The sequence below is a fragment of the Alligator sinensis genome, unplaced genomic scaffold, assembly GCF_000455745.1.
Source record: "Alligator sinensis unplaced genomic scaffold, ASM45574v1 scaffold2149_1, whole genome shotgun sequence".
NCBI classification, from domain to species: domain Eukaryota; kingdom Metazoa; phylum Chordata; order Crocodylia; family Alligatoridae; genus Alligator; species Alligator sinensis.
In genome coordinates this window covers 68,418-81,876 of record NW_005843444.1, presented here as the reverse complement: position 1 = coordinate 81,876, position 13,459 = coordinate 68,418, and the positions used below count along the sequence as shown (strand labels likewise).

The window sequence follows — 13,459 nt, the reverse complement described above, 5'->3', positions numbered from 1 at the left end:
CTGTACATCCCTTTGTTCCCATGAAGGAATGGAGAAGCAGCAAACAGAGAGAAAGTTTGCCTGGGGGCTACTGTAAGAGAAGCAGCTCACTGGTAGGACTGCCTTGAGGAGACTTTTCTGGATGCTGGTGACCCCGGGCATCTAGTTAGTGGTTTTTGGGTGTTTGATTTGTGCCTTGCTTTTTCTTTTGTTTTTCCCCCTGGAGTGACAGCTTTCAGGATTTTCATTCCCAGCTCTGTGCAAGTTATCTACTTCAAGTGCGGCTGGTTTCGCTGATCGAGGAGTGAAGCTAGGCTAGGCAGCCTTTTAAAGGCAGCTCCTTGCAAACACAGAGAGCGCAGCAGAGAGGGAGTTCACCTGGGAGTTCATGGTAGGAAGGAGCAGGAGACTCTGTTTGCATGTGTGTGGATGCATGCATGAGCAAGCATGTGCGTTTTTTTTCTTCTCTTTTCTTTGCTTTTGTTTTTTATAGCCGAGGCGTCCTCCAGAGAGCAAAGGAGGCATAAATGGAGACTGGATCAGCAGTCGTGACCTGCATGTGCCATGTTCATGTTCCTCCCAGAGGGTCAAGTGTGAGCTGGTGTCTGCCTTGGAGGAAAAAATTGAAAGGTTAGAAGCACAGATATCCATGCTGCATTTTAATCAAGGAGAAGGAAGATTATATGGGCAGGAGTTATGTGTGGCTGATAGTGGAGAGACCAAACGGAAAAGAGAAGTGGCAACATGTGACTACTAGAAGAAAGTGTCCCCAGAATTCAATAAAAACAGATTGTATTCAGCAACTACTTTCAAACACTCTGCAGTAGAGCAGTTGAGGAAAAGGCAGAAGTGAGAACATCAACAGGCAAGATCCAAAGGACTCAGCAGTCTAGAGAGCAGGAAATACAGGGTGCCAGAGATGGTGGCGCTAAGGTCACTACATCAAAAAGGAAGAGGAGAGTGGGGATGGTTAGTCACTCCCTTCTGCAAGGAACAGAAGCACCAATATGGGGTCACAGGAGGTGTGTTGTCTGCCTGGAGCATCTTTGGGAGTCATCTGGCCAACCTAGTAAGGAGGGCTTTAAACTAGGTTCCACGAGGGATGGTGAACAAAACCCTCCAGCCACAGAGAAAACAATTCATAGGAGAAAGGTCCTGAAGAAACAGTTCAACTGCAGGAAAGGGTCAGAGAGCCACAGGACAGCAGCGAGTGATGCAAAAGAGAAACAAGTAGGGTGAAATGCAAAATACATCTAATGTATGTATGCAAATGTGAGACGCCTGGGGAACAAACAAGATGAGCTGGAAGTCACAGCCTGTGGAAAAACTATGATCTGATTGGTATCACAGAGACTTGCTGGGAAAGCTCTGATGACTAGAACATCAATATTAAGGGCTGCATTCTGTTCTGGAAACAGGGTTGGTAGAAAAGGTGGTGGCATCATCTCTTATGTCAGAAACACATATACTTGTTCCCTAGTTCAGGAGGAACAAGATAGCAGACCAGAATATATTTGAATGAAGACAAAAGGTGAAAGGTACAGTAAATATATTGATAGGGATTTATTGTAGGCCACCAAGTCAGGAAGAGGAGGTGGATGAGACACTCTTCAAAGAGATTTCAAAGTTATCCAAAAGTTATGAGATGGTACATATGGAAGATTTCTATTTTCTGAATATCTGGTGGAAGAAAAATACAGCCCATTCAAAATGCCAAGACCGTTGCTACCCTGTGTGAACAGCTTTCTATTTCAGAAGGTGGAGAATACAACTATGGGGTCTTCTATCTTGGATCTTGTCCTGACCAGTAGGGAACAACTGGTGGAGAATGTGAAGGTGATAGAAAACTTGGGAAGAAGTGATCATGATATGATAGAATTCAAGAACCTGAGATGGAGGGAACATGAGATCAGCAAAGCTAAGACGCTAGATTTCAAAAAGGTGGATTTCAACCAACTCAAGAAGTTAACAGTCATGATGCCATGGGAAGACAGACTGAAGGAAAAAGGTGTGCAGGAGTGCTGGGAACTTCTAAAGGGCACAGTACTGAAAGCTCAGTGAGAAGCTATTCTGACATGATGGAAACATAAGGAGAATGGAAAGAGACCAATGTGGAGCATCTAGTATACCTCAAAAGCAGAGGGAAGGTATACAGGCAGTGGAAGGACAGGCACATCACCAAGGAGACATACCAGGAAATAACAAGAACTTCCAGGGACAAAAAGTCAGAAGACAAAGGTAAAAATGAGACTTCACTTGACGGGGAAAGTTGGGGGTTGTTTTTTGACTGTTTTTGTTTTTAAGCATATGATGCAATGATTACAGAACAAGGAAAAACATATTCACAATTTTATGTCCAAATTTTGCAGCCAGCTGATTGCCTCAGGTGTGGTATTGTGCAAATCCAGTAGATTTCTATTAAATGCATGGAGAGGGCATTCAGCGGTGATGCAGTTCAAAGTTTGAAATGGGGCACCACAGTCGCAGTTCTGTGAGCTAGTCCAGCCCCATCAATGCAACAGAAATCCACATCTTCCGTGTCTTGTCCTGATTCAGTTTAGAGAAGACTAAAGATGTCTAGGGAGATCAAAGCCAGCTGGTCTAATGGTGAGATTTGTAATAATGATTTCTGTATTTAGGGGTGAATTGGACCACTCTTGTGTCCAGGCATCTTGGATGTTAAATGAGTCTTGCTCAAGTTGAATTGCTGTTCTCCAAGCGGGATGTCTAGATTTTAATCTCAGACATGGAGGGTTTAAGAAACGTTTCCATATAGGCAGCTATGGGTTATTTTTTATTTTAGTCCATAACTTAGTTAAGGCATTTTTTTCTTTTTAATGAGGGAGGATGCATGTTACTAAGAATAGGGAACCATTGAAGAGGGCTGGATTGGTTTGTTTCTATAATGATTCGCATTGTTTGGTTGAGTTGTATGTCAGCCTTATCTGTATGAGCACTGTTTAATCAGATTGGGGCACAGTATTCCACCAAAGAGTAGACCAGCACTAAAGCTGTTGTTCTCTGTGCATCAAATCAGCTCCCCAAGAAGTCCCAGTGAGTTTCTGGAGCAAAGTATTACAAGTTTATAACTTAGCTGCTGTTATAATTAAGTGATTGTTTTAAAGGACAGTCTCCCATCTAGGATGATTCCTTAAATATTTAGGAGTACTGTTATAACATAGGAGATGGTTTCCAAAAGCAATAATGGGTTGATAATTATCTTGTTTATTGTTCAAGTGAAATGTAGACATTTCTATTTGCCCAGGGCTTGGGCATAGATGTCATTGTGTAAGGAAGGTATCTAAAGTATTTAGATCAGATGTGAGTATTATTTCTGCTCTAGAGAAACAAGACTGTTGTGTAACCAGGGTTGCATTATCAACATATATGAATTTCCTTAAGGAGGTGCCTGGGAGGTCATGAATATAAAAATTAAAACAGCAGAGGTAGAAGGACTGATCCTTGCAGGAATCCATTGTTCAATTTATGTGATCTACTCTTAATATTATCAGAATAAATCTGGAACCATCTATTGCTAAGCATGTTGTCTAATAAATTAGCAATTTATTTATTTTTGACTCTGCTTATCCCCTCAATATTGAGTTGGCAGATGCACAGTGAGGTCCTGATGTTATGGATCTGAAAACTCTGTGACGATCTGTTGATGTTCATTTATATTCATGATCATTGGCTGTGAGGTCCAAAGGACAGTTTGGCAGCATCAAGTTGTAGACTATTTAGCAGTATCCAGGGTGCACCATGTGGAAGCAGTCTACATTACATGGGGGAAGTTAAAGATAATAAGAAGAGGTTTTACAAGTATACTGGCCAGAAAAAAAAAGACCAAGGAAGCTGTGGCTCCACTGTTAACTAACCAGGGAGAACTCTTAAAAGAAGATGCAAAGAACACAGAGCTACTCAACAGCTATTTTACTTCAGTTCTCACAAAAAATTAAGCTGTAACCAGACACCTAATAAAGTTCATTTGGATAAAGACAAGCTGAGGGATGAGATAACAAAAGAAACAGAGATCTTTTGATGGATCTGAATGAATTCAAGTTAGGAGGGCCTGATGAATTTCATCCTAGATTACTGAAAGAATTGGCAGAGGAGATCTCTGAGCCCTTGGCAATAATATTTATGAATTCATGGGAGTCAGGTGAGGTACTAGAGAACTGGTAAAGGGTCAACATAGTGCCCGTTAAAAAAAGGAAGAGCAACCAGTTAGCCTCACCATGATACTAAGGAAGTTACTAGAGCATATCATAAAGAACTATGTTTTCAAACATCTGTGGGAAATGACTGATTGCAAACAACCAGCATAGATTTACTAAAAATAAAACATGCCCAACAAACTTGATCTCCTTCTTTGGCAAAATAACTACCTGTGTGGATGAAGGGAACAAAGCGGATCTAGTGTATGTGGACCTCAGCAAAGCTTTTGACAAAATCCCTCATGACCTCCTCGTAAATTAGAGAAATATGGGCTAGACAAAACTACTACAAGGTAGACAGACAAATGGCTCAGTAGCCACAAGCAAAGGATAATTATAAATGGAATAATGACAGACTAGCAGGAGGTTGCAAATGGAGTCCCACAGGAGTCAGTCCTGGGCCCAGTGGTGTTCAGTGTGTTTATTAATTATCCGGATGCTGGAAGAGAAAGCAAATTTGTAGATGATAAAACTGGGAAGGATTGCGAACACACTGGAGGACAGGAGCACAATTCAGAACGATCTAGACAGACTGGAAAGCTGGGCTAGAGCCAACAGGATGAATTTCAATGCTAACAAATGCAAGGCACTGCATCTCAGGAAAAATAATAAAAAATACAAATACAAAATGGCTGGATGGCTGGCAGAACTATGGAGAAGGATGTGGGAGTATTGGTGCATCACCGACTCAGTGCGAGTCTGTGGCATGTTGAAGCTGCACTGAAGACAAATACGGTTTTGAGATGCATTAACAGAAGCATTAGGTACAAGACACTAGAGGTGATAGTGCCTCTCTACCCAGCACTGCTTAGGCTTCAACTGGAATACTGTGTGCAGTTCTGGGCTCTACATTTTAAAAAGGACATGAAGAAGTTAGAGAGAGTCCAGAGGTAGGCAACAAAGATGATTAAGGGCTTGGAAGGCAAGTCATATGAGAAAAGACTGAAGGACTAGGCATGTTCAGCTTATGGAAAAGGTACGTAAGAGGGGGCATGATAACAGTCTTCAAATATGTGAAGGACTGCCATAAAAAGAAGGGACAACACCTTTCTCTCTTGCTGCAGAGAGTAGGATGTGGATCTATGGCTTGGAGTTTCAGCAAAGTAGGAAAACTTTTGCACTAATAGAACAGTGAGGCAGAGAAATAGACTGCCTAGGGAGGCTGTGGACTCCATCACTGGAGGTGTTCACAAAGAAGTTAAACAGCCAATGGTCAGGGGTGTTCTAGGCATAACTATGTCTGCATCAGTATTTCCCATGCTTCTGTGCTTTGTTGGTTGCTGCATGGGGCTGAGAGGAAATTCTGCTCCCCATTCTGCCCCCTTCCCCTCCCTGTACCCCCCATTTCTTTTAAGCTTTCCCAGAGGTATCAGATGTTGGCTGCAGCTAAGGCTGGGGATTTTAACTGGGGTGTGCCAGTGCTCCTGCTGGAACTGAAGCCCAGAGGTTCCTGGTAAGAGAGTCTTATGCCTCCACTCAGGGTCAGACCAGCTGTCGTATTCAGGGTCAGGAAGGAATTTTACCTCATGGTCAGATTGGTATGGACTGTGGGGGTTTCTGCCTTCTTTTGTAGCAGGGGGCCTGATCCTCTTCCTTGGATCTCTGGAGTGTGTTGTGATAACCTTTGCGAGCAGAAGGATGTTGGCCACCATGGTCCCCCGCGTTACTTGTGGCAGTATTACAGTGTCTTGCTCCAGGGGTGGCTGTGATGACCCTGTAGCCCCTTTAGCCCTTATCAGCTTCACTTTCTTTTACTGTCCCTGGGCAATCTCCCTTTCTCCTTTCCTGCCATGCCTTGATGTTGTTATGATTTTAGAAAATGGGAGGCTGTTCCAGGGTTTCCCAAGCCTGATCTCACACTCCTGACCTCAGGTGTCTCCACTCTGCACCTTAAGGGTAATTACTTGGGCTCTGTCCTTCCCAGTACCCACGCCCATGAGTCATAGATGTCACACACACTAATTAAATCATAACCCCCGCTACAGGCTATGGGTTCCTGGATCTGTTTGTCCTTACACCAGCTCCTCTTTGGACTATGGGCACTCTGGCCCCCTCAGTCTCTGGCCTTGCCTTTGGCAATTCTCCTTAGACCCTGACCCCACTCCTAGACCAGTTGAGACCCATGGGCTCTCCAGCTCCACCAGTCTCTGTCTGTGGCCTTTTCTTGGCCTTCAGCCACTCCTGAACCCTGGCCCTGCTGCCCAGGAGTTCTTCTTTCCATGGCTCTCAGGGCTAGATTGCCTGCCCAGCTCCATCTCTGAGCTTATATCCTGATAGCCCAGCTCCTGTAGCCCGTATGATTCCATATGAGCCTATGAAGGGGTCGGACTCGATGATCTATTGAGGTCCCTTCCGACCCTAACATCTATGAATCTATGATTCCTAATTGCCCCCTAGGATACCTGCAGGCTGCTTCTCAGGCAGCCTGCCTTCTCTTAAAATAGCAGGAGCATCAAGCACCCCGCTATAGGCAGATTTGGATGTTATGTTGTGTTGTGTCAGGGCTGACTGTATTTTTGCTAATAGGTTAGATGATAAGTGTCAACAACATGGCATGCAGGCCAGATATGGCCCATGGAGCCCTGCCATCCAGCCCCTGGTGCTGCCCAAGGGTCTGATCAGATCCACATGTGGCATGGCACATGCCCATGGCACAGGGCTGGTCCACAGGCTGTGTTGAGCATACAAACTCCTTCCCCCTCCTCTGGCATACCTCATCTGGATCATGCATGTCATGCAGCATGGATTGCAGAGTGTCTGCAATGGGTGTTGCACACTGTGCCCACTCCAGCCAGTCCAACAATCACAGTACATGTGGCACTTACAGGTATAGCATGCAGCATGGGTCCCAGAGCTGCTGGGGTGGGTGCCACATGCAGTGTAGTCTGGCTGGGGCAGCTACTGCATGCAGTCCAGCCAGTTCCCATTAGTGCAGGGTTGCAGGGCTGCTTACCAAATTTTGGCAAACCCTCAAGGGCCACAAGGGTAGCCCTGCTCCTTGACAGGTGCCTTGCCCCCTGGTCACCATTGTGGGACCGGAAATGCCACCCCAAGCCCCTGACCTTTGCTGCTGGAAGTCTCTCTCCTTGCCCCTGCAGAAGTACTCCTTTCAGCAAGGGTTTGCCATCTCAAAACCAGAAAAATACCAAATTATATTCTAAAAATTAAACACTTACCACAATATTCATTAATTTGATTTCAAAAAATATTTTTGTCCTGGTTTACATGCGTTTGTATAGTGTACACAGAGGTGATTGCACAATAACTTAAAATTAAGTCTTAGTCTTGTATATTGTATGAGGATGTGGGTTGGTTAGATATAGGTTTATGAGTATGTGGGTGTGGGGGAGGGTGTGGGTGTGGGGTTTGTGGTAGCTGTGGGTGTGTGGGTATGTAGGGTGGAGGAGCATATAGATGTGTGGAGTATGGGTGGCTATGGGGTTTGTGGGGGGAAGTGAATGTGAGAGGAGGATGCCTGGGGAGGGTTGTGACGTGTAGAGGAGGGGGATTTGCCCACAGCCCCACCCCGTTGGCAGGCAGAGCTCCCCACAGTGCTCCTCCAAGCCCAAGCTTTATGCTCCTGCTGCTCCTGGCCCCAGGGCACTGGTGCGGCCCCGTGTTCCTGCTTGCAGCCACTTTCCCCCATCTGCCACCACTGCCCTTCTGTCACTTCCCCCCCACAGCTCGTCACTCCCGCACCACGTTCCAGGTGTACAGCTGAGACTGCAAGATGCAGCAGGAGCTAGACTGGCCCAGCCAGCATTGCACAGGGCCAGCTGAGAATTGCAGGGGCCAGGTTGGCTCCTGCTGTGTCCTGTAGCCTGGTGTTGCAGCTGGAAACCACGTGGTGCTGGAATGGCCAGCAGGGGGTGGAGGGGAGCAGTGGCAATGGTGGGCAAATGGCTGCGGCAGGCAGGGGAAGTGGCAGTAAGTGGGTGCGCAGAGCGCAGCAATAGCTCAGCAGGAGCATGGGGCCAGCGCAGTGCAGTGGGGCCAGCGCCAGAAGGGCCCAGCAGGGCACTGGAAGCGCAGGACATGGGCCAGCAGGGCTTTATGGAGTCAGGCCAGGCTGAGCCAGCAAGGAGAGGGGGAGCCAACCCAGCTCTAGAGCCCTGCCAGCCTGGTTGCACACTTCTGATGCCCCACTCTGGGTCCCTGCTGGCCCTGGCCCCAGTGCACTGTGTGGACTCCGCGCTCCCACCCAGCTGCTGCTGAGCTTCACGTGTCCACTCGCTGTCCCTTCCCCATGCCTGCTGCTGCTTTCACAGCTTCTCTGCCTCTGCTTCGCCTGGGGCTTCTGACTGGGGTTGGGGGGGCAGGCCACCAGGCCTTGCTTCTGCTTGATCCTGCCAGCAGCTTCCCCTGGGTCCTACTGCCCCTGGCTTCTGTCAACTTTGACAGGCAGCCAGAAGAAGATTTTTTTTTTTTTTTAATTTTAGGGACCCTGCAGGCTGGATAGAATGGCCTAGTGGGCCATATCTGGCCCACAGGCTGTATTTTGCCCGCCCCTGCATTAGCATCCATTCCTATCTCTCTGAGATCCATGTCACAAGCATCATGAGACTCAGACTAGCTTGAGTGGACATCAGATTGGGTATGCTAGAGGAGTGGAAGGGGAGAGGAAAGGGAAGGGGGGTTGTGGGCCTGATCTGTCCCATAGATAAGCAGTGGTTCTGTATAGGATGGTTTGGATACAGATGATCCTGCCTCAGGCAGGGCATTGCACTAAATGACCTCTGGAGGTTCCTTCCAACACTACTGTTCAGTGTTTTTTTATGAGAATCCCCCAGCCACATTCCATTATTGCCACAGTGACATCTACTTTTGGAGATCTATCAACTAGCTGATTCGTAGTCCATTTAACACAGTTTTGTATATACTGTATGGTGCCTATAAGAATAAAATGTGATAGCTAGTAATATGTTTAGATTTTTATGTGATCAACCAAACACCTGATCAGTAATGTAATGAAGGTTGTGCAACCAGGACATCAGCTCTAGGAGCCCACTTAGAGGGGTGCAAGAATGGCAGTTGCCACTGCCACCCAGGGTACAAACCATGGTAGTTATTTCTCTGCATCTTAAGGCCCCCAAAGAATGAGATCAGGTTTACTTGACAAAATCTATTTTCTATATACCCTTACTTATTAGCAGTCACTGTATTTCTAGCCTTTCATTCTGTATTAACTGAATGTCATATCATCTTTTCCATTATTGTCCAGGACTGAAAATATGTTAATCCTAAAAATTCCCTCCTACCTCTTATGAACACTGGCACAATTTTGGTATTTTTCCAGTGTCCAGGAATTTCCCTGGTATTCCAAGACTTATTACAAAAAAATAGCAGGCCAGAAATCTCTGCAACCAGCTTCTTTAGCAGTCTTCTGTACAAGTTATTCAGGCCAGCTTATTCAAAAACGTTTATCTAAAGGTGTCCTCTAATAAATCTCCATGGTTGCCAGTGGACTGGAAATTACTTCATCCTGCTTCTTTCCCAGCAAAGAACAGAAATATTTACTGAACATGCCTGCCTTTTCTTCACATTAGTAACAGTGAGTCTATACTATTGTCAGATTTTTTTTGGCCCTAGCACACTTAAAAAACCCTTCTTATTGTCTTTAGTCCTTTATACTATGGATTTTTCCCTGCCATTTTTAGCTTCCATTACAAATTTTCCATTCTTTACAACTCTTAAGTTATATCAATTGCCCTCCTTTTTACCTATTTGTTACATATTGTTTTGTTCTAATTGCTGCCTTCAATTTGATTAATTAGGAAGAGCTTTTAGCCAAAGCTAACTACTTTCTTGACTGTAAAATCATGCCTTTTAGTGGCCATGTAATACATTCTGCCTAAAGAACACCCAAGTTTCATTCTTTTTCCCTGGCAGACAAGGTTCCTTGGGTGAATTTGATATCTTTTATTAGACCAACCCAAATGGTCGGAGAATAGTTATTAAGCAAGCTTTCGGGTTCAAAAACCCTTCGTCAGGCTAAGGAAGCTGCAGCAGTTGGTGTGTGCTCTTCCTGGATGGAATGAAAATCCAGGAAGAGCACAGACCAACTGCTGCAGCTTCCTTAGCCTGACGAAGGGTCTTTGAACCCGAAAGCTTGCTTAATAACTATTCTCCAACCATTTGGGTTGGTCTAATAAAAGATATCAAATTCACCCAAGGAACCTTGTCTGCCTATATCCTTAGACCAACACGGCTACAACCTAAACCCCTGCATTCTTTTTTCCTTGCATTTTCCCCCCTCAATTTCTCTCAGCTTTGGAAAACTGGCCTTTTTGAATCAGCAGCTATATATGCATGCAAACTTCTGAGATTCACATGCTGCAGAGAGATATGTAGATCTACTCTGCAGTACACTAGCCCCAGATCTGGTGCTGGCATTCTAAATATTCACTCTTTGGCTACTGCTGGCCATCATGACCAACACAGTTTTCCCATCTCCCTATCACCTCTCAAAGCTTAAATTAACATGAAAAACAAGGAGGAGAGTTGAGCTGGTGTGTAGAGCTCAAAACTCAGTGTGTGTGTGTGTGTGTGTGTGTGTGTGTGCGTGTGCGCACGTGTGTGTGTGTGTACAGAGCAAGAATGGTGTGGAAGTGGTCAAAGCAAAGGATATGGTAGAGCAGTGATGTACCACGGGTCTCCAGTGCCCAGGAGCCAGTGCTTGCATTTGTGCCCCCTCCTCCCCCCGCATCCTTCTTGTAGCAATACTTAAAGCAGGGTTGACCCACAATTTTGGGGGCCCCCTGATACAAAGAAGGGGCGGGGGCATGAAGCTGGCGGGGGGGTGGAGGGGGAGGGTGTGGCAAGTGGCTGGATGTCAAACTGGCAGCAGCAATGCAGACTGGTGGCAACTGCCCACCCCTGCCTTGCTATGGCACTGATTTCAGGTGTTCACGGCTGCAGGAGGCCCCTTGGCTGTGGGGTGCCTGCGGCCACAGGTTCTGCAGGATAGGGCGGTCCGGCTGTAACTTAGTCACGCTGCACAATAAGAACTCTGAAGGGCCCAGCCGGTGCCCCCCCACCCCAAACCGGTGCCCCCACCCCGTCAGTCCGCCACTGTGGTGGAGAGAATGTTGGACCACTGCTTGTCCAAGGGACCTGAACAATTTCAGAGAATTGAGAGCTACAAGGAGAGGGCCTTGTTTCTCACTACAGAAGAAGGCAAACCCTCTCCCCTCACCGTTCCTCCCCCCACCTCTCCAGTCCATGCCAGTCTGACTACAGGTTAAAACTGCTTCCTGATTCCCAAAGGTGGTGACTGGTCTGACCCTGAGCACAACCCTCTACCACAAACCTTTGGGTTTAAGTGCAATATATTATCTTACACAAAATAACGTTCTCAATGAACTGATAGAAGCAACAGGACTGGCATCCATGGCAGTCTAGCGTGCTAATAATGTCTGTTGAAAAATGGGTGACTATTCTAGTGATTCAGAAGGAAAAAACGCATCGCATTTCTTGCGCCATATAGACAAACAAGCATTAAAGCCTACTGAATGCTGATTGTTGTGAGGATCACTTATCCTGTGTCTGGTTTACCTAGGGTTGTAATGAATAGCTCCTTTCTTTGAGCATTGAATTTAAAATCCTTTAAAATACTTTTCTTTCAGAAATGACCATCTGAAGGAAAGAACGTCTTCAAAGGCTGAAACCCATGAAACAGGGCATTTGGTTATGGCAGGGCCAGGAGCTATTCAGGAAGGGGGAGCCTCCAAAGGTCAGATGCCTGAAGTTCAGCTGGTCCAATAGATGCTAAAAGTGCAGTGCATTACCCAAACCTTCCTCAGAACGGAGTAAGAATCTCCCAGTAACAGGCTTTCCCACAAAAGACCTGGTGTCTGCCTCTAGCTGGGAATGTCTTTAATAGTAAGGCCACAAAGAATATTGGTATATGAGATGTTTGTAAAGTTCACTTAATTAAACTTTAACAAATCTCCCAGATTGAACTGGAGTCCTGATACCATCAAGAATGAGCTGTGTTTTGCTCGAGTCCCTTGAATATGATTCCTGTCCTATGAGCAACCTTGAAAATGAGCCTGAGATACTGGAGCTCAGAGCTACTGGAGTGTTAAGCCGGACTTTGTATGTGGGTGGGTGTGAAACCAGAGTCTTGTTTACCTGAAGGTAATTCGTTGTCCTGTGATCTCCATTTTAGGAGTAAGGCTTGTATTCTGTCTCAGCCCTGCTACTCCTCATTGGTTCTCATGGGAACCATAAATCCAGCCTGGGAGATATTGTAGGGGAAATGGGAACTATGAGATAGAGGTGACAGGTCCCAGCTTGAGAAAATGTTGTAAGAGCCATCATTCAAATACAACTTTGTGCTCAGCCCCATGTTCTTCTCTAGTGCCAGGACCCAATTTCAGGCATCTGTATCCCCATTCCTAGTGCCACCTACTACCACAATTAAATAAGTGCATAAATAAAAATATTAGTTTAGCCACTATCAATAACACAGCTGCTCGTACCTATCCCCAGGCAAACCCTGTCTCCAGCCCCCAGTGAGGAAGACCTGGAGGAGAGGGGAGAGTACACATGCTTAGGGAGCCCACCATGCAGAAAAGCCAGGGTTATTGGGGGTTAGATGCCAGTGGAGATGGAAAGCAAGGCTTCTGAACTGAAAGAAGAGAATCCCTCACAATGCGCAATCTATACATTCAGCAGATGACCAGGCTCTTTGACAGATGAACGAACATTGCTTGCCAATTAAGTCTGGATTCTAAAGTATGCCAGTTCCCTGCTATCCCTCTGCTTACTAGGAAGGGTCAGTCATAGAACCATTTAATGACTTCACATGTTATTGTGCCTTTGAGTTCCCTCAACTAATGTGACTTTCTCCTGGTAGTGTTTGCTAGTACTGGTGTGAGAATACGGATGCCAGCTCTAAGTACTTGGCTTCTGTGTTTTGATAACAGGTATGCCCCAGTTGGGATAATGTTTTTAATTGCTGGAAAAATTCTGGAGATGGATGACTTAGCAGTGATGGGGGGCCAACTGGGGATGTACACAGTCACTGTCATCGTGGGACTGCTCATCCATGCCCTTTGTGTCTTGCCGCTGCTGTACTTCATCGTCACCCAGAAGAATCCCTGGGTTTTCATTGGAGGCCTTCTACAGGCTCTTATCACTGCACTTGGCACCTCCTCAAGGTATAGTTTATACAAGGCCATCTATCCCTACCTACTCTGCTCTGTTGGCATGAGTAAAAAATAACCAACAGAAGTGTGTGTGTGGGGGGGCGGGGGGTGGGG

General features: G+C 46.0%; 1 protein-coding gene across 3 annotated transcripts in view; it reads left to right on the top strand.

Moving 5' to 3' along the window:
• Positions 1–13,459, top strand: part of LOC102378431 (excitatory amino acid transporter 1) — a 47,318-nt gene that overhangs the window by 21,421 nt on the left and 12,438 nt on the right. For 2 of the 3 annotated variants that reach the window (XM_025195252.1, XM_006038728.3), the window contains one exon: positions 13,124–13,357. The exons of the other annotated variant lie outside the window; for it this stretch is intronic. In XM_025195252.1, coding sequence (XP_025051037.1) covers positions 13,124–13,357 — 234 coding nt within the window. The remainder of the gene's footprint in view (positions 1–13,123; positions 13,358–13,459) is intronic. 3 annotated transcript variants of the gene reach the window in all.